General features: G+C 39.1%; 1 protein-coding gene across 1 annotated transcript in view; it reads right to left on the bottom strand.

Annotated features, from left to right (window-relative positions):
- Positions 1 to 22,524, bottom strand: part of LOC107584410 (armadillo repeat-containing protein 4-like) — a 66,802-nt gene continuing 44,278 nt past the window's right edge. The window contains exons 15-19 of the mRNA XM_016271009.1: positions 15,615 to 15,857; positions 12,886 to 13,000; positions 8,645 to 8,833; positions 8,183 to 8,404; positions 1 to 114 (exon numbers count right to left, since the gene is read on the bottom strand). Coding sequence (XP_016126495.1) covers positions 1 to 114; positions 8,183 to 8,404; positions 8,645 to 8,833; positions 12,886 to 13,000; positions 15,615 to 15,857 — 883 coding nt within the window. The remainder of the gene's footprint in view (positions 115 to 8,182; positions 8,405 to 8,644; positions 8,834 to 12,885; positions 13,001 to 15,614; positions 15,858 to 22,524) is intronic.

Raw genomic sequence — 22,524 nt, 5'->3', positions numbered from 1 at the left:
TTACCCATATTTAGCCTTGTCATTGGCCAGTGCCAGGCGTCGAATGTTGGCCACACAGCTGGCTGCTGCCTCCTGCAGAATCTCATCCGTGGATCCGATCATGATGAGCAGGAGCTGCGAAGAAGAGAGGAACATGTCAGAAACAACATGAAATGATAACGCTGGCCAACATTCTCCTTTCATTAGAGAGAACGAAAACCGCATAGCTACAATAACAGTCATTCACGAAGGCCTCTTACAGCAGTTCTTTCCTGGGGCTTGAAGGAGACATTTAATCGGTTATTAAGCTATAAATGCAACTGCTTGCACACTGCAGATTTTTGCCAGAGGAGTTTACAGCTCCTGCGGCTGCCAAGGCTCGCTGCCTACTGGATGGCAGCAGCACTGCGCCGGCTCATTAACTCACATATCGGTGTGTTTAGTTGGGTTGAGAGAGCGAGATAAGAGGTAGAAAGTGCGAATATGGCACAGAATTTATGTGAGTGAGTGTATTAGAGAAATTGTGTTTGTTGCTGCAATGAATAGGTTGAGTAGTTGTTTTGAAATTCTCCTCTTGTAGAGCCCTGAACATCTGGCCATGTACTAAACCACAGTTTGGCTGCACCCTCCATCAGATCAAAGGTCATATCAGATCCCTCCACTTCCGTTCTCTCAACACCGGACTCTAAAAAAGACCACTTTCTGGAACATTCAGACTGTATATTAAAAGCTTTTTCTTTTATTGTACAATGAGAGTTGCTTATTATACAGTCACACAAAGTGAACCTAAGGGGTAGAGTTTGTGCCAATGCCACACTGTGGGTAAGTTATAATACAGCTGTCTTTCTGTCGAGGGAGGGAGAGAGACAGACAGACAGAAAGATTAGTGGTGAGTTGTGTTCCTAAATCTAAATAAACACAAACTGCGGGCAAACACACTGGCACAACGGGCAGTCTAAATCTGTTTGGTATGTGTGTCCCTCACTGCAGTACCAATAGGAGGTCATTCATTGAGCTTCATCCAGTTTATGCCAGCACATTTAGGCCAGAAGTTTTACTTTAGCAGGCCATGGTCAAACCAGATTCCTTTTTGTTCCTGAATGCTTAATGGCAGGATATGAGCATGTTGTCACACACACATATTCAAATAAATCACTTATTCTGCATTTCAGAATTTCAAAATTCTGGCCGATACCAATGCTGTAAGTCAAAGAATATTTTCATGTTAAAGCCGATAACGCAATTGATTTAAGTGCTACAAGTGAATGAAATGCTATAAATCAAGCAAGCACAAAATAATCATATTTGTTTATGGTTCCATATTTGTTTTATTGTACCAGTGTTTACCATATTTGATATGCTCTACATGTTCATGTGAATAAAATACTAAATTAAATTTGTTAATCATACAAAGCGATAATATTTCTTCAGAAGTATTGGATTAAACGGCTTGATTCATTTTGATTATTTCTAATCCAAAATGTCTTTTTTTGTACTTTTGGAAGTGTGAACATTTTGGTTGCACAGACCAAATAAGACACAGTTGGACAAAAATGCTGAGAGAATATATTCCTTTGATTTCTGAAGATGAGCAAAGTCTTATGGGTTTGGAATGACATGAGGGTGAATAAATTATGATAGAATTTTTTTGGGGGGTGAGCATTAGATGACAATACCCAATACTGACTGAAATAAAAAATAAATATCTCCAATATTGACCGGTAATATATTGTACCAATATAATGTACATCCTTAAAATCCTTTCTAAAACTGTGTCAGTGCTTGTGGATTTGAGATCTATTCATGGCTGAGATGTGCAATAAGGCTAAGTTTGAACTCTGTTCATGTTATACACACATGCACCAAGTTTATATAGACAACACTAAGCCAAGGCACAGAGAGGCAAGACATTCCCAAAATTCCTTGCTAAAAGTTAAATAGTGAAGAATAAACAGATGGAAAGACTAATATTCTATCTGTGAGCTCCACCGGATTCCTGAACTGAACCGACTTGCAAAAAAAAAAAAAACAGCTTCGATAGCATCTCTCCTCGTCTTTATTTGTTAAAATCGCTTCCAGGTTCTTCACATAATCTCAGCAGTCTCTCTCCAGCACATGAATGTATCAGTTATCATGTTCAGCTGGATTTACAGATTTGCCGTTTTTAAAATAGATCCCAAAACACCTCGAAGAGGCAAACGGATGCAAACACGAGGCTGCAGCAACATGCCAGCACGTTCAGACAAGCTGCTTTTGTGAGCACTCAGAGGATGCCCGCAACAGGGTCAGCCATCGTTTGCCAGAGCTCATAGAGTGTTATTCAGCCGTGGCCAAACAGGGGCTCCTAGGGCCTGGAGCGGAGCCTCAGATAAGCACTGCTCTCTGTCTACCCCTGCCCCTCTCAGCTCTCCCAGCTGGTTCCTGAACAGACTATAATAGTCCACTTGTTAAATACTCCCAAACCTCAGTAACATGATAACTTGCCTCATGTTTGAAAAATGAATCAAGAGCCTCTAAGACTTTCTTCTGTCTTAAATGCCGCAAGAGCGGGAGGATCCTGACCTCCAGGAAGGTAGAGTGAAAGCATGTTTTCCCAGGCTTCTCTTTCAGCACAAGCACATGTACGTAAGTTCTCACACATGTACGCACGCTTGCACACACATGCCATGTCACGCATGTAGGTGTTGTGGTGTTAAGTGCAGCAGCGGTAAGCTGCCGTTTCCTGAGGAGAGGGTTTAAATCTCAGTAAAAGCCCCCCGTCCACCCTCCTCTACTTGTTCTCGTCCTCTACCCTCAATTTTGTCTTTACCTTTTTTACTTATATTACTAATTTTCCAGTTTTATTCATTCATTGATCAACTAGAACCCAGTTCTAAATGGATTGTCCCCTAAACGGCATATTGTTCTTGTGAAAGTGACGTGACATGTGGCCAAGTATGGTGACCCATACTCGGAATTAGTGCTCTGCATTTATCCCATCCAAAGTGCACACACACAGCAGTGAACACACACACACACACACACACACCGTGAACACACACCTGGAGCAGCCCGGGGAGCAGTTGGGGGTTCGGTACCTTGCTCAAGGGCCCCTCAGTCGTGGTATTGCAGGCGGCAGAGATAACTGTACATTCACTCCCCCCACCTACAATCCCTGCCGGTACGAGACTCGAACCCGCAACCTTTGGGTTACGAGTCCGACTCTCTAACCATTAGGCCACGACTTCCAACTGAGCTGCACACAAAAGCACACAGCACGATGAACTGGTTCTTTTTAGTGAATCAAAAAGTGTGACCAGTTTAGTCTGATCGTCGAACCTACTCTAATGAGCAGTTTCTTTTAATAGTTCAAAAAGTTGTTTAAATCAGTCTGAAAAAGTGTTATATTAGTACCATTTATATACTATTATAGTATTTAATAATCTTTTGAATTAGCTTTTATTAATGTTTTTTATTTTAACAGTAGTTTATTAGAACAATAGTAATTCTATTGAGTGTTTTTATTTATTGTTAGTTTTTGTTTAATATATAGCTTTTTTTCTATTTTAAGTTTTAGCTTCAGTAATTTTAGTACTTATTTCAGTTAGTTGCCAAGTTTTTCCATTTTATATTTATATTTTATTTTATTTCAGCTTCATTTCTATTACCAAAAACAACTTTTATAAGTTTTTAGTTTTAGTTAACAGTAACAACACTGGTCTGAAATATGACCTGTATAATTTACATATTAGCAGCAACAAAATTTCTTAAAATGTACGCAAAATGGATGTTAGAACTTAAATATGGCTAGGCTAGAATAGAATCAAAATTGGAATCGAATTGAATCAAGAATTTGCGACTAAAAATTGAATTGAATTGGGAAATCTATATTGATGCTTTTTATGAGAAAATGTACTCATGTAAATAAGCAACATAAGATATGTCTCTTCCTTTCTTTTACTAGTTTCCATATACACTTTCAGTATATCCTCGGTCTATTCACTTACTCTGTTTTCTTCTTTTCCAGGCTCTCCCTCCTGTTTTCTTTATTCTTATTCCTCAATAAACATGCAAAGAAAAGTCTTTTAAGGCTTTTCACGTTATCTACACACATCTCTTAAACCTTTTTCTACTCTTACACCTGAGATACCCTGCATTCCTCACCTCAGACGAAACAGAGGGTCTAGTCATGCTGTTTCAAGACATAAAACACTCCAAACTTCAGACACATGCTACAGTAGCCAGATCAGAAAGCTCAGCAAGAGAGAGGGAAAGAGAGAAGACTGAATAGGCTGAGTGTGTATAAGGACGTCATCTGCTTGCCATATCCACAGCAGCTTCAACCTGCTACACACAGACCATGACTAAAAGGAAACGTATGGAATATTTCTACAGGTCGAGGCTAAATCATGCTCTTTTTACATCTCTCCTTCATATTTTGCACATTTGCACGCATACTGGTTTGTTTTAAACGCATAAATAGGACAAAAGGGAAAACAGAAGCAACACCACAGGATTTTCACACATGACAAGCACAGGTTTGTGGTCCACAAAAAAATACAGTCTAAGCCGCACAAAACATACCAGGATCTGGCAACTCACACCAGCTGGAATCCTCTCAGATGAAAATGGCTGATAATTACCGTTCGTAATTTTGTCATTTGTCTCGCAAAGGTATTTTTGCCTATGAAAGGAGTTCTTTAACCGAAAAATCAGGCTAAAGCTGTCTGCAAGGATTTATGGTTTCAACAAACAATCTGCAAAGCTGTGGCGGTGTGCTGGAGGGAAAGAGAAACGGGAAGAAAAGAGTTTTCAACGAGGCACATCCGAATGAAAGCTGTGAGATACTGAGCGTACATGTCAAATCAAACGGAGTGTGTGTTTAACCACCACAGGCTACAGGACGCTCATACACACAACATGTTGAATGGTGTCTTTCAGAGATCAGCAACCCCAGCCATAGTAGTTCCCAAATGGGCTGAACTTTCATACGTCTGTTTTTTTGAGGTGTAACACACTTGTAAAATCATAAAAGGCTTTTGTTTCAGAACCAATTTAAAATGCTTTCATATTTTCATAAAATATTCAAATGGAATATTAAAAGTTGTTTTTTTGAGTTTAAATAAATTGTGTAAAAAGTGTAAAGGCAGAATTTGGAGAGGCTGGAGGGTGCAGAGACCATCTCTAATGTATTTTCCAGTGTAAAATACTTTCTTCTCAATGCTTAATTTCCTCTGCTGAAGCTTGGGGGACTGAGTTCTACACCATTAAGAATGTCAAGCTGCAAAGTTACAGACAGAACATAAGTCTGAGAGGGCATAGCATGCAAAAACGGGAAAGGGAGAGAGAGTGGAGGAAATCATTACAGCTCTAAGCTGTTGGGTGTACAAGAGCTTCTGACTCTGAAATACGATTGCAATAATAGCAAGAGGCAGTCTTGAGTTTTACACCCCTTCATAAATTAGACTGCAGTGCAGACATCGTTCCCTGATAAACTGTCTCTCGAAACCCATTTACAATGGGAAATATTGTTTTAACATGTCTTATGTCACAATATCCGATATATCATTTTAAATGACAGTTGTGCTGGTGGTTGTTCAGGTGGAGGCTGCAAATATGTCAGTGAGAACAAGTTAAAGAGGTAATGAAGGCGCAATTGAAGGCTGGATGGTGCAACTCATGCAGACACAAGCATTCACACAGACACAAACACTGAGCTGTTCAGTTTTTGTCATTGCTTGAACCGGGCAAAAAAAATAAAAAAATAAAAAATATTCGCCTAAACGATTTTTGCAAATTGGACATTAATCTTTTGGAACACCCAAAGTTCAGTCCAGCCTCCAATTATGGGCTGAGCTGAACCACATTCACTGCACCAGCATATCAGACTACAGCACACCATTAGAGGAACATGGGAAAAAATATTTGGCTGCAACTGCAACACGACAACCACTCTCATAATTTATATCCAGTTGTTATTGGGGGTGTGGGGGAAGCGTTTTAACTGTATGTACGAGCTCTCAAACAGTTTTCTCATGTGAAAATCTCATTGGGAAAGTGAAATGTGGTTAAATTTGAATATTGGCAAAAAAAAATGTTTCCTCCCAAACTGAATTACAGTATACATAAATAAAATTTCATATTTTATTGTAGAATACGTAGTTCACTAGTGTTAACTGCACAATCATCAGGTAGAGAGTATAATGAGTCTATGCTGAACCCAGTCTGAGTACATGGATGTTTCTGGTTTAGTCTATATAAAAGACCTCTTAAGACTTTCAGTGTCAGAAAAAAGTGCAAAAATAGTACATTTAGAGATACAACATCTTGTCACTGGAACAGCACCCTTAAAGGGGTCATGATATGGATTTTTAAAAATTATTTTAATATGTTCCTTGAGGTTTACTTAATGTTAATAAAGTTTTTTTTTGCACGAACAAAACAATAAATGAGGAAAAATGATTTTCAACCCTCATTCTAAAACTCTCTCAGAAACTGTTTTTAAAGGGCCTGTCCTTTAAGGCTTCTCAGTAATCGGCCACTGTTATGATTGGCTAACGTCACTGCATAGGAAACCGTATCAACGCCCCCTCGCTATTGCATGTGTGTTTTGACAACATAATTTCCAGACAAAGCATTATGAAATCATTTACTTACAGCTTGTGAGGCAGCTGCAGTCAGATATAGTACTGCTTCATCTTTCGAACAAATGTTTCTTTGTGAACTCTCCATGACACTCTGCCTCGTTTACAAAACAAAATGCTCTGTACAAAGACGCGAATGAGCTGTTTAAACCAAACGCGTCAAAGCGAGCGTTCTTTCACTCCACATGTCCTTCTGACGACAGAATCAAGCATGTGGACTGTGTCAGAAAGCGAATGTGCATCTGTATACTGTATCCAGTGTAGACAAGATAGCAGCAGTGATTGTAATTTCTATTTGCTTTTGACGCGATGCGACACTCGCATTCAGTGTGATCAAGCGTCAAGACGTTAAATGACTGAATGCCACTGGGCGGGGCCTATGGTGAGAAGAAGACTATTCGTCGATGTCTTGCTCTGGAGGCAGTGTTTATGCAAACGACAGCGCCCAGGTGACGCCACCTTGCCCCTCGGAATCAAAGCAAGCCATTTTTGGAGCTTAATTAAATAAATGCTTTGTTTATGAGTAGGATTTTTACGTTTTAAGTTATGTAACTTGCAGGATGGTACAAAGACCTCTTACATGCCAAAAGATCAAGGCAAATTAGATTTTTCATGTCATGACCCCTTTAAAAAAAGACAACTTTGTACCTTAATATGCACATCTAAAAGGTGCATATTTGTACCTTTGAGTAATTATATATACCCTTAAGTTACTACTATGAATCTTTAAATGGAAAATAATGTAAAACATGTCCCTTTAAGGGTACTGCCCAAGGGACAAGCTGTCTACCCCTAAATGTACAATTTTTGCTAATTTTTCTGAGAGTGGAATAGTTTTTTATGGGTTATGCTAATCACAAGGTGACATTATAGAGTTCTATAATAAAATGCATTAGGTTTCTTTTGAGCTGCTGCAGTCTAGACCTGTCACTCTAACAGCCACATCTTGAAATGCTTGATTTTTGGCATTAGCGGAGAGCAGTTTTCCCTAAATAACCCTGCAAGAGCCACAATAAAACCTACATCATACCTAACACATAAATCCGTTTAGTTACTTGTAAATTGAGCAATTATTACTGAAAGTTTTAAAGACCAAGTAAGGCATTATTGTCTAACATAGCATGTATCTTTTGATTTGAGCGCCATATTGAGTGGATTCCAGAAACTGCCACTCAGAAAGTATCCCAGCAGTGTTCGGTCACCCCAGACCAGTCTGTCCTGGCCAAAGTCATGAAACAGTCACATTCTGCTCCTTCTTCCCAGCAGCTTGCTGAGCAACCGTTCCCTGCGCAACAGCCTTTCAATAATCAGCAGCCCTGGCATGCTAGGGCTCAAGGGATAACTGGGGGGGGGTGGCAGTTTACACATTGCTGTTTGCTCTGCTGAATTCCCATGATGGTTAGAAAATGCTCTAACTTCCAACAAAAAAAAACATGCCTTGTTCTCCTGCCCTCATTGCTCAAAAATAGTTTGAAATACATCCTCTCAAAGCTTATTAGTGATGTTTTCATATGCCAACCCTGCTTGTACTTTGGAGAAAGCTCTCAGCTAGCAATGCGAAAAATTAGATCATGCAATACCTTGACTACTCTGTTTTCATGCATTGTGATGCAGTTGTTAGGGTCTTTAGACAGCTCAAACAGAGCCCGGGCTGTCGCTTGGTGCACCGAAGAGTCTTTTGATCGAAGGTAGTGTACCAGTGGGGCTACAGCTCCAGCTTCCCCAAACGATACACAATTACTCCCCCACTTACAGCAGCAGGCGATGGCTTCTGCCAGGTACCGCCGTAACATATCGTCCCCCTGTACAATCACACAAAGAGAGGGAGACAGAGAAAACCTAATTAAATCGAGTATTGACGGATACACATTTTTAGTATGGTTACCATTGAACATACGGTTACATTTTCAGTAATAGAAAAAGTACATTAATATTATGAGGTGTCTTTACTGTTTGTTTGGCGTTATGTTAGAATAACAAAAATGCCTCTAATTTCAGAGAAGTGAATTTGTAATGTGAAACATGACTAGATCAGCACTTACAGTATTGGTGAGATTGGCCAGCATGGGAACCACACCATGGTCTGTAATAACTGCCAGGTTCTCCACATCTTTAGCAATTTTGGCAATGGCTGCACAAACACTGGCCAGCACGTCTTTATTTTGTGATTTTAGCAGGTTAACAATGAGCTCCAAACCACCCACAAAGGAACGCACCATTTCTCCAGCATCCTAAACACAGAGAAAACAAGAAAATGTCATGAATTGTGAAAACGTTTATTTTTATGTGTTAAATCATTCACTGAACTATTGAGAATAGCCACATTTCTCTTATGATACATGGAGATGCTTTGGGATGAGACGCAGGCTGTGAGATTTTGCAAGTCTGTACTCATTCCATCACATATGAAACCTGTACATGTCAAACTCAATCAGTCTACACTACCTAGAGAATATACTCACCTCAGAGAGGAAATATGGCTGAAAAAAGGAGCATTTGCTATTTTTCCCTTTGCCTGTTCGTGTGTGTAAAGCAGTGCTTGTTTTAGGCTTGGTGGGACCATGATGGAGGACGCGCTTTCTTCCAAAGGCCTCAGGTCACATGAAAGCTCATGCCAAAGTAGAGGGTCAACCACAGTAGAACACTGGGCATTAAAAACACACAAGCCCACACATATTGCACAGAAATGGCAACTTTAGGCACTCTTTTATATTCAGTCCTGTCATTTCAGTTGTGCCAGAGGGTATGTAGCATGCCAGCATGGCACCAGACTGTTTAGAACGATAATAAAATAGTACAGTGATATCTTTATTGACGGTACAGAGGCATATCATTATGGTTTTGGAATCAGATGAAGCCAAACATTCAGTAAACAACCCAATCTTGTATTCCCACCTGTTATTTTTACTGAATAAAGATGTCACTTGCGGTGACAAGGAATGATTATGGAGTACCACAGGTTGCTGCTTCTGTTCTGGTCATATACAACATGACGCAACCGTGACTTGAGTTCAGCTTTGTGTGAATTGGAGTCTCCTAACCTAGAGAACAAAGTCTAAAGTCCCTGACTCTCTTGTAAGTACAGTCCTCCGGGGTTCTCTTGAGAACAATAAAGTCTGTCCCTCTATAACCCTGTATTTCACAACACAGCTTAACCCTAATAAACCCTTGTACACAGCACAGCAGAAATCAGCCTTCCACCCTGCAGACCCAGAAAGAGAAGAGGAGACCGAGAGCAGGTCATGCGTGCAGAGCAGGGGGAGCCTCTAAAGTGATGCCAAAGGATGAGCTCTGTGTTTAGTGTGTCTGGGCAGAGATCAGGGAGGAGAGGGGAGGAATCTGCAGCGTGTCTCACACAGGAAATGGCAGTACAGGAATACTGATGAACACTGGGAAAGCGAGAGAGAGAGAGAGAGAGAAGCTGGAGCAGAAGAGGAAGTATGGCAGAGCCACCAGCTGCGGAGGGTCACTGAGGAACCCTTTCAACCCAGGGCCCACAAAAACATCCCCAACTAAGTTCCACATCAGCAAACACAGCACGAAGCGAGACGTGCAGAGAGGGAGGAAGAGTGAAGGAGAAAGAGGGAGAACGGATGAAACACAAACAGTGAGAACAATAAAGTCTGTCCCTCTATAACCCTGTATTTCACAACACAGCTTAACCCTAATAAACCCTTGTACACAGCACAGCAGAAATCAGCCTTCCACCCTGCAGACCCAGAAAGAGAAGAGGAGACCGAGAGCAGGTCATGCGTGCAGAGCAGGGTGAGCCTCTAAAGTGATGCCAAAGGATGAGCTCTGTGTTTAGTGTGTCTGGGCAGAGATCAGGGAGGAGAGGGGAGGAATCTGCAGCGTGTCTCACACAGGAAATGGTAGTACAGGAATACTGATGAACACTGGGAAAGCGAGAGAGAGAGAGAGAGAAGCTGGAGCAGAAGAGGAAGTATGGCAGAGCCACCAGCTGCGGAGGGTCACTGAGGAACCCTTTCAACCCAGGGCCCACAAAAACATCCCCAACTAAGTTCCACATCAGCAAACACAGCACGAAGCGAGACGTGCAGAGAGGGAGGAAGAGTGAAGGAGAAAGAGGGAGAACGGATGAAACACAAACAGTGTACAAAAACCAGTGTAAGCCAAGCTGAAAGAGGGAAAGGAAAAGGCCCAAGAGAGAAAAAGGGAAGAACAAGATGCTGAGAGTGTGAATATGAGAGAGAAAAATTAGAGAATTGCACTAACAACAAATGATAGCATTCAGTAATTGAGTGTGATGTATAACATTTTAACGTTTACATTAATGCTTTTGGAAGAGGTTTTAATATAAAGCACACATCAAAAGCAACAAAAGCAGATTAAGGTGTCTCCTCACGTCATCTGCTTCTGGTTGTGCTTGAACACACCACAAATATTACATCCACCGACCAACTAGCACATATATTCTGTACCTGCATGAGAGGAAACAACTCTCCATACCAGCAGGTGGCAGTAGCCTGTATTCACCGGAAGACCTAGGACTGCGGATATGCAAACCGTAAACAAAGCAGTGCTTGCCTTACTACGGATTCGCTACAAAGCTTCTTTGAATATGTTTGAATATTATTTGAGCTCTTTCTATGCTCTCTTGGCTTCATCTTTTATATGCTTTCATCACTTCCAATTTTTCGTGCATTGGTTCCCCAAGCTGAACAACCAATCAGAGTGATCTCTCTCACCGAAAGGCTGTGCCGCCGATTCAACATGCCCGACTAGTGTCACTGGTGCAGCTTGACAGACAGTTCAGTGTGTCACGCCTTTTAAGAAGCCAATGTATTTCTAATGAAAACAAGGAAAAATAAGGAAATCTATCCAAAAAGGTGTTTGATTCAAAGCAGTCTGGCAGAACTTCCAGATAAACTTCGTACCAATTGTTAACAACTACGTACTGCCATTGGTTCAAAAATATGTGACCCCCAGCAATATGTTTGCAAAGATTATGCCGCTGTTCAGCTGTTTTACCTTCTTTCTAGATATGAAGAACAAAAAACTTCACCATATCAGAGCCTTTACATTGCATTTTCAAGATTTACATTTAATCAGTACATACTAGTAACATTGAGTACATACTCAACTGCATTGTGAATGTGAGGCCACGTTTGTCATTGTTAGACACATTTTTCATGAAATACACAGGTTCTGGGATTTTGTGGAGGGCAAAAGACTTTCCTATACAGATTTCATAGTGGGCTCAAGTTGATTCACCTTGTTAACCAACAGAAAAGTGTTTGGTTTGAAAGTGACTTCTGTGTGAGCTGTGTTTCATACATTTTGCATACAAAACTTCACAGAAATCATCAGTGACCACACCTTGATTCTTTGGACTAATTAAGTATGGTCCTTGTTAAAGCAGACAACACTACATGCTAAACTATCTTACAGTAGCTAATAATTACTAGAGGATTCATAGTAAGCACGCGTTTGTGCACTGGTATGGATTTTGAAATCCCCAGATGCGGTTCCTCAAGCATGATTCTCATAAATCTGGCCCTGGAGCTGCTAACTCAATCCACATGGGCCTTTATCTAAATAACTGCGAATACGAAATTTCACACAGCCCTTGCCACCAACTCTCACTCTCCTCTCCCTGAATGCACATACTAAGGGCTGCTGACCCATTGCAGTCCATGAATTGAACCTGCATTGTTTTAGCGACACATCATAGTCAGGGCGCTATAAAGAGAAAGAAAAGAAGAAATTCTGGAAGAAGCAGAAAACTTTTGATGTAGATAAAAAAAAAAAAAACATACATTATATAATAATGCTCTTGTATTTGCAACTGTGCTGATAATCAACAGGAACAATAATGCATTTGTGTTAATGCGTTACACAAGAGGCTCAAGAAAGCAGACTTGCTCTGTGCCAGCTATGAGATTTATATCCTATATATAGATTAAACCAACTGCTTTGTCCATATACTGGATGTTGTAATTCTGAACGTGTGATTTCTATGTTTACTTGTGGATTGGTAGAAAGTTAATGATATAGAGGGCAGCGCTCTAGGTTAAATGTGCATTTAGTAGTTTGTTTGTAAGCGTAATCTTCTTTGTTCTTCGTGTTCTTTAAGCACTGACACCACAAATGCATTAGATTTGGGCAATTTGTGCATCTCTCTAGTCAAGATTTTGCATATCTACAATGGCAATAGCACTCAATTTATGAGGATTCTCTATTGTGTTTATTGAAACACAGTCATTTCAACATGGCAAGATACAGATGAACCTGTTTCGAAACTGGGCATAATTAAACATACCTTTGCGTTCTCAATGCAGGGGCAGATGGCCCAGGCAGCACTGGCCTGAACTTCTGGATTGGGGTTCTTCAGCAAAGACCAAAGAAGACGTACACCATCAAGACGATCGATTATCCTGAGAGAGAAGAATAACAACTTGTACAATGCTTTTAGGCGGTCCGTGCGGATATTTATAGTGGACCGTGGACAAACACACATTCACACACACTTGTACGGAGCACACCGTTTAACTCGGTTCCTTTTGGCGACTCGGAGGAGGAAAAAACCCAGAGAAAGTACGTTTTCCAAGTCAAACATTCTTAGAGACATGTCTTTCTATATTTCACTGCTTCTGAGTGAGGTTTACTTAAGAACAGGCTGTATTTCATGTTGCGGATATGATTCTACTAAAGGATGTAGTCAGGCTCTGGGAAGAACGGGAAAATTACTCTTCAGTGCGGTCCGTTTGTCAGGTATAAATAATATGTAACCTGTTTCCCATGTGTGCATCCAGCGACAAGGCCGACATTCAATGCTGTCATAATTGCTAAACCACGCCGCAAAGTGGGGAGCCAGTGAACGGAGGCCAGGCTGAGCACTGGTCAGAGCCATCTTAACGCCAAGCGTACCCCCCGACCCCATCCTCATAATAAATCAGTTTGAGAAGCATGATAACAGGGAGAGCCCCACACTATCCCAAGAGGCCACTAAATCCTTTAGGAGCAGGACATAATGTTGCACTTGAACAGGTAAGATGCACTCAACACTACAGTAGTAGGATGCATCTAGAAATCAGTTCCTGGGCTGGTTTAGCCATGGAAGTTTGTGTTTGACAACAACAATGGAAAATTTAGTTTAATTGAGACATTTAGATGTATAAAGATCTAATATTTCAATAAATCATTTTGAAAAGGTAATTAGTATGTTTTCAAAATGAACAATAATTTTGAGTTCCACATTATTTTGTACTATGTGGAGGACAGACCATCATGAATTCCTTTTACTGCTTTTAATTTCAGAAACAGGCCTGAACATGCTGTTCTATGAAAGAAAACTATCATCAAATATGAGCTATGCTAATTGCTTTGTAGACTACTGTGCTTAATTCTCAAAATAAACCATCAACATGGAACAAAGAGGAATGAAAAAACATTAAAAAGACTCTTTGTTACTACAAGGATATGGAAACAAAAAGACAAGTCCTAAATATAGATTCCATGAGAAAACAAGAACAGCATGTTCAAGAGCTGGTACATAGGTCTACAGGACTGAAGTTCTTGGTCACTCAAAGAGTTAAAATTAAATGAATGACCTTATTTCTTCAAAAACAAGCTTTGTGGACTTTTACTACACCACTGTGGTTGCTCACATCCATAAATGTATTAATCTTTCAGACAAAGGCTGTGTGAGCTTGGGTGCAGAAGAGAGGGGAACAAAACGCTCTTCATTTGTGTCCAGCATTAATTAAGAAGGGGACTGCAGTCTATAACAGTCTTGTAAAAGCAATGAGAGTCAGATGTGTTAAATATACAGAAAAACCGATACTCAAATCTCTGTGAATGTGTGTTACTACAAGGAAATGGAAACAAAAAGACAAGTCCTAAATATAGATTCCATGAGAAAACAAGAACAGCATGTTCAAGAGCTGGTACATAGGTCTAGAGGACTGAAGTTCTTGGTCACTCAAAGAGTTAAAATTAAATGAATGACCTTATTTCTTCAAAAACAAGCTTTGTGGACTTTTACTACACCACTGTGGTTGCTCACATCCATAAATGTATTAATCTTTCAGACAAAGGCTATGTGAGCTTGGGTGCAGAAGAGAGGGGAACAAAACGCTCTTCATTTGTGTCCAGCATTAATTAAGAAGGGGACTGCAGTCTATAACAGTCTTGTAAAAGCAATGAGAGTCAGATGTGTTAAATATACAGAAAAACCGATACTCAAATCTCTGTGAATGTGTGAATTACATGGCAGTTCTGTGCTCTGCATATATTAAAGACAATGATACTAGTTTTTCTGTTTGTTAACCATATGTCACCACTAGGGTCGTGTTGTTGCTTTGTTTTTGCATGCAGCCTGTGAGAGGTTTCTTCCTATTATTTCACGAGTTCAGTGTTTTTATTGTATGACACTCAATACAGACCATAATCTAGTACAGTAAGCTAAAAAGACATTCTGTGTACTCATCTGTGCTTATGCTCGCCTGCCTGTTTCGGTTTAGCAAGTCCAATGGCCGTTGTCAGAAGTGCTTTACAGCTTATACAAACTGACCGCATTGAGACAATAAAAGGCCTCCACTCTGGCCGCAGCTATGAGTCTCACAGCAGGTAGAGTAAACACAGATCTCCGAGGCCTGTAATTACAAAACCAGGGCTGAGGGCTCTTGCCCTGCATGTGCGGAGCATGGAGACTGGTCAAGTGGCACATCCCAGGGCCCGTTGGATCCGCCGCAGAAGCGGTGAACATGGAATCTTTTACAAAGAACAAGAACAATGACTTGTCATCCTAAACCGAGCCAATGGCAACAGTGAGAGGGATTACAAGGCCAAGGTTGGATACTATGAACATTGTCAGCTGCTGGATTGTTTCTGGACAACTGTTTTGGATCCAGGTTGATTAGGTAATACAAAAACAGTGAAAACCGTCTAATATGAGCACAGGGAAATGTGTTATAGTAATACAGTGCAGAGTGTATTTGATTTGTAAAGGACACATTTAAGAATGTTGTGGTAAGAGGTAAGACTTACACCATGTGCTCAGGGTCAGTGGCACAGGCTCCCACGGCCCTTGTGACGTTGACCAGAAGGGCCTGGTTGGTGCCGGTGAGTAAGTTGACCAAAGGCTGGATACCACCACTTTTGCGGATAGTGGCAAGATTCTCCGATATTTGGGCACATTCTCCCAATGCACCCACTACATTAACAAGTACCTCTTCAGGTTGGTCTTTGAGCAGACCTACCAGAATTTCTAGTGCCTTATACTCTTGAAACCTGTGAGAGAGAAATAGAGCAAGAAATTTTTACTCATATGCAAGCCAAAGCATTTTCAATGAAAAAATACTAGGATTCAATATTCCAAAGTCATCAATTGCTTATCTCCAAGAAACATACCATTTCCTGTTGCTTCCACAAAACAAGCATTTATGGTGCACTCTTTTTCCCCCCCCAAACCTGGGCACATTTCCTCTGTGAACACACTTGCTTGTACTTTAAAAAATTTAAATCACAGCTGTTGAAAGCTGTATAAAGTTTTGTAATGAATAGTGAAATTTTCCCGTGTGTTTAAATGTGGTAGCTGATGGGATAATGGGAAATCCATGGGAATTTCATGAAAGAGCAAGTTGTGTCAATATTGCTCTGAAGGAACCTTCTTTAATGGACACAAAAACATGAAATGGTTTGTTTATAATTAGATGAAGCATTTTTTTTCCCATCATGCAATGGATTATAAAAACATGAAGACTCAAAACCCTAAATAGCAACAGGAAGCATTCGTATGGGTTGTGGATATCTCGGAGGAGAATTAATCCGGTGATGCTTTATCACCGCAACATTTCCCACGCTGCGCTCAATATGCATTTATGCTCAATTACCACATTTTCTGGTTTGGAGCAAGACAACAAGAGCTTCTGGTAAGAGCTTTTTGGATTTGTTTGCCAAGTAGTGGTGGACTACAGTAAACATTTAAAAGGCATATAATGTGGTTGCAGGGAGCCTCAACTAAACTCTGATGTACGGTTAAGCTATATGGCTGTTTTTATTCACAGTTACGGTTTCTGGCTAAGCAGTCCTGAAGACCATTGAGTGTCCAAGGTCACTTGGCTCTGGTCAAAGTCAGCCAAACATTTTCTTGCAAGTAAAACAGATTTTATTTATTTTTTTTTTAAATCTGCCAAAATTAGCACAGCATAAAAGTCTGAAAAAAGGTCAGGCCTACACTTAAACATAGCATGTAAAACAGAGATGCCATCAGTGAAGTGTTATCAGCATGCTACATTAAAGTTGTGGAGCAATTACATGTTACCTCTGATTAATGGACTGTGGGTGTTGTCTATTTTTGTAAAGCCAACATCAACCTGCCAAATAATCATGCCAAGAGAAACAACATGAAACGGCACCGGTCAGTTGCTACCACCAAAAAATAAAAAGGTTAAAAAGTGAGCATGCACCGTTTTAGAGCTCCTAACGGCATCCTAAAGACTGCAGAAATAATTTTTTGATCTCTAAGTGACCAAAAAACCCAAAACAATTGTCCATTTGCTAAGACTTACAGCTAAAACATTCCTGACTTAGCAACTGTTGCTTTCACCCATTTTCTCAGACAATCTTTTATACTTTTATTCTAATGTAGATTAATGGAGATATAGTTTTACATGCAATTTTAAACTAAGGTTTTCAGTTCCAATTCATTTCCAATTATGCTTTTCTTTTTTCAGTTTACTTTGAGAATTGTTTCCCCACAATTCTTTTCAGTTTTTAAATCATGTTATTGTGTAATTTAGGTTTCTTTGAAGAAAAACATCAGATAAAATGCTTTGCTATGTCACGTCATTCCAGCCCATTTAAGAATAATTTCAAATAAATTGTTACAACTTTATGAGCACATTTTATATAGTATTTCACTGTTCATAGAAATTTCCAGTTTCCAGTTAATTTCTATGGGGTGTTCTGTAAAGCTGGTCAGAGTTAGCAACAGCAAAAGACAGTAATTTCAAATTGAAACAATTATGGACTTTGATGGCACTGCCGTGAGAAAATGAGGGAAATCAGTAGTGATGCACATTTTTATTTATTTATTTTGTTATTTTATTTTTCACTGAAACCAAGTGTTAATTTGGCTAAAATTTTGGTAATTAAATTTGGGTAACTGGGAAATTGAACACCGTATGCAGTTCAAATTATTGTAGTGAAGTTCTTCAGTAATAAGCCACCTCTCAATATTTTAGCCAAACAAATTTTACAAATTGCTGCTCCAGCATCATTTTTGGTAACGGTGAAGTGCTGACAAGGTAAAAACTCTCCATTGGAGGGCATTAATTAAAAGTCACTGTTTCGGCCCGTGATTTCAGTCCATTTAAATTATTTTGGCATATTTCGAATATTCATCACTAGAAATTAGTACGTAATTAAGCATTTCATGAATTCTTAGCTGAAAGATCATAGATGGCTGTGATATTGCATTAAAAGCTCTATATAACTTAAAACTCCAGTGAATATCACCCTTTGTGTATAATAAAATTAAGGTTATGAGCATAATAATTATAATATTTTTCTTGTTATAATATAACAACTTAAATTTTATGCATCATTAATCAGGTTAACATATGCCTTTCCCAGCACATTTGTGGCGGTCTCACATCCTCTTCAGTCACTACCACCTTCTAAAAGCTCCTTCGACCCAGCCCTGAACCCCTCTTTCTGCTGGACTCACGTGACCACCCCTCTCATCAGCTACACAAAGACATGCTGTCTGCTGCTGGCAACACCAGAACTCTCAGAAAAATAAGGAGGAAAAGCACCTCAAAATTATGACCACTGTAAAATACATTCTGAAATGATTTTCGCCTTAAAACGCCAGGCCTTGATTGTTTCTGAAAGTGCACACTGCGCTTACACCGAGACCGAGATGGATTGGGAAAACACTCCCTGGTAAATGATCACTGACTTAGTGCTCCACTCCCTTGGCAGATTTAATTTTACATAAATGGTTGGTTTGTTTTATTCCAAATGCTGTGCTCAACCTTGATGTTGTACAAAAAATTGTAATAAAACCAGTTCGTTCTTCATGTCCAAGTTTGCATTAAATATTCTGCCAGTAACACAGTGGTTTTCTATACAGCTGACATCTAAAACTTTAAACCAGCCACCTGCTCAAGTGAACACAACACAAGTGAGAGAGATGTAACTCTGGTTTGGCACATCTAGCATAAAATGAATTTTTATTATGTTCTGGATAAAGATAAAGAGTTGATATAAGAACTAATACACTGATAAAAAAGTACCCTGTTCTGTATAAAATATAGTGACAAATGTGTCGCAAAAGTAAGAAAAAAATCATTAAAATGTTGTGTTTTGAGAACAAAGAGACTTCTCTTCAACAGAATCTTAATAAAAAAAACGGAAAAAAATATATAAAATCCACCTCTCTCAGTCCACAGAAAGCAGGTTGATGGGACCCTCAAAGTTAATGCATCAAAAACCACACAAAATGAACTAACACTCATTTGACAGTTGGCTGGATTACTTTTTCTAATCTCTGTTTGTGTTCCACAGAGGATAGAAAGCCATATACATCTGGGACAGCAGTAGAATGAGTAAATGATGACAGAATTTTCATTTTTGGGAGGAGTATCCCTTTAAGTATTAAGCCCCTTGAACAATACTGTTCATCACCCGGAGAAAAAAACTCTAAAATTATCTGAAAACTACGGAGCCCCTAAAGGGATATGGTGGTGGAAAAAAAATCGGGGTGGGTGGAAAAAATTTGGGGTGGGAAGAAACATTTTTTTTGCTTTCTCTCGCAAAACTTTTGCTTTCCCTCGCAAAGATAGTTTGCGTTCTCTCGCAAAAGATATTTGCATTCTCTTTCAAAACCAGTTGAGTTCGGACAAACACTTCCTGTTTACTTTACAGCTTGTAAGTTAGTGGTTCATACAGCTCATACGTTCACAACGGAGCGGTTAATAGAGTTTTATTTTAAACTTGGACTCAAGTTCAAATACAGTCAGCTTTGCTTATAGTTTAAGGCACGGTTTTAGGACATATAAAACGCTTAATGTGGCTTAATGTACTATAACAGTGACATTGGAGGCCCAATTCGGTATTAATAAATACTATTGATACTAATAACAATTGTAATATTAATAACCTTATAGCATTACTATCAGTAAAGCAGATAGTAATGAATGCAACGTTAAGCTTTCTCCCCCATAGAAAACGGTTAGGCTATAGAAAATGCTTAAGGGAGGCTAATAGACGAAGACGGTATAAAACCAAAATGTGGTACTCAGTTTATTAATGAAATATAGCCTATTATGCACAGGAAAGCAGAAAAGCCAAGAACAGTTATAAACAAGCCAAAACGTAATTTAAAGCGAAACTGAAAAGAACCACTCTCATTCAGCACAAATCCAAATGTTTCCATATTCGCAATATATTTGAAGCTAAACCATTATTTATTAAATTAACTGGGCTTTGTACATTCAAATATCGACGGGGAAAAAAATCATAATGAACAAAAATGTGCCGGACTGGAGTGGAACAGGGCTCACGCTGTAAGGCACAGACTATTTAAAATTGACTGTGTAACATTGTATCTGTATTGGTGATTCTATGTTTTTTTTTAAATATTGAACAGGCCGCGCTGTTTGCAATGAATATGTGTGCATGAGGTGCCGGCGCGATCAAATCGCTGAAATATAAAAATACTCTGTCACTTACAGAAGGGCATAATTCGAAGTCTTCAGTTTGAAGATTCAATAATATAAAAGATTATTAGATACATTTTATAAAGCGAACACTGTTACATTCTTATTTCACTCTGGAACCTACGAGAATGCAATTTTCCCTGAATATCCAAAAGACTGCAAATGTGACATTCGTTTTATATAACAGTTCAACAAAAGAGGCAATATTAAGTGTACATTTTAAGTTTTACATTTTAAATGTAGCCTACATTTTAAACACAATATTGCAAATATTGTTTGTTATATTTTACAACGAAATAATAGTTTCAACGAAATCCGCAACAGAACTGTTGTGCATCTCCAAGCAACAGCTGTGTTTCGTTAGTGAATGAATCTGCAGCTTTGAATGATTCGGAGAGTCAGTACTGATTAATAACCCATTAATAACTACAACCATTTGCTTCGTTACTGAATAAATGAATGACGCGATGCCTTGCTCATTAGACTTGCCGCCACCTACTGGCAAATCAAATTTTGAAATTTTGAACGAAGTATCACTTCGTTTTGCCTCATTTATTGCTTTATTTATTATATTAATAATATGTACATTTAATGGAATGTTAAGAATATGACATAAAACATGACATATGATTAATAAGGCTAGAAAAACTTTGCCTCTATAATGGTAAAAATGCACCTGTAAATCAATTTAAGGGGGCAAATATTGTCCCTTAATGGAAAAGGTGTGACTGCGGTCTAAGTGGGGGTACTCAGAAGAATGCTAGGCTAAATGCCCTAGGGGGTATACGCCACTGTAAAAAAGTGGCTTAATGGATTACTTCGTTGATTGCCTGTAGTATAATTTTAATAAAATATAAAATTTGGGCTATATATATATATATATATATATATATATATATATCACTGTCTTCTTATATTAAGCCACATTAAGCGTGGTTTACTATGGGGAAATGCTTAGCATGCAATTCAGTTCATATGGGCTTATCTGCTTGCATGTACACAGAATATAGCCTATTTTTAATCATTTCTATAGCATATTTGGTCTTTTTTATCGCCGTCTTCATTAAGCCACATTTTCTTTATGGGAGGAAAACGCTTCTGTTCATATTCTGGGCTTACCCTGCTTTCATGTATAATTTATTAATAAACTGTATACCGAATTCTGCCTTTTTATACCACCGTCTTAGGTCCATTAATTGTTTTCTTTCTATGGGGGATACGCTTTTAACCTGCAATTTACCAGGTTACGTTCCTATTCTGGGCTATTCTTCTTGTCTGTATGCTTTATTAATAAGGTGTGTGCTGAATTTAGTCCTCCAGTGTTTTGCATTAAAGGGTTAGTTCAGCCAAAAATGTAAATTAGGCTGTGTTTTACTCACCCCCGAGGCATCCTAGGTGTTTATGACTTTCTTCTTTCAGACGAATCCCATCGGAGTTAGATTAAAAATCGCTTCTGTGTACAACTGTTGGCGCAAGCTAGATTAAAGTGATTATTACATTTTGAATATGGACATTTTTCTTACAAAAACGCATTGATTCGCTACAGAAGGCCTTTGTTCACCCCCCAGAGCCATGTGAGACACTTTTTTTTTAATGGATGGGCGCTTTTTATTTCACTTCTTTTGGACTGAAGCACTGCAACACCTGCTGACTGCAATGATAGAGCTTGGAATAGCCAGAACAATTTTTAATATAACTCCGACTGGATTTGTCTGAAAGAAGAAAGCTATATACACCTAGGATGCCTCTGGGGTGAGTAAAACACAGCCTAATTTTCATTTTTGGGTGAACTAACCCTTTAAGGATTTTAGAATGTCCCAAAACCGTGCCTTGATAAGCATGCACTGACTATTCGTCCAAGTTCAAAATGAAACTCTATGAACCGCTCCATTGTGAACATATGGAGCTGTATGAACCACTACAATCTGTAAAGTAAACAGGAAGTGTTTGCCCGAACTCAACTGGTTTTGCGAGGGAACGCAAAGTTTCTTGAGGGAATGCAAAAGTTTTGCGAGAGAACGAAAAAAATCTGAAAAATATTTTTTCCTCCCACCCCAAATTTTTTCACTCACTCTGATTTTTTTCCACCACCATGTCCCTTTAGTGGCTCCGTAGAAAACAGTATAGCTCTTCTGTATTGTTATTTTTTTAGTTGTGACTTGGACTCCACTATTCTCCAGAATGATTTTTAAAAAATGTTTGGTTATAGTTATCTTTTTCGGTGTGAACAG

This window comes from Sinocyclocheilus grahami, unplaced genomic scaffold (assembly GCF_001515645.1).
Source record: "Sinocyclocheilus grahami isolate Dianchi unplaced genomic scaffold, SAMN03320097.WGS_v1.1 scaffold59.1, whole genome shotgun sequence".
Classification (NCBI taxonomy): domain Eukaryota; kingdom Metazoa; phylum Chordata; class Actinopteri; order Cypriniformes; family Cyprinidae; genus Sinocyclocheilus; species Sinocyclocheilus grahami.
This window is presented reverse-complemented; position numbering and strand designations above follow the sequence as displayed.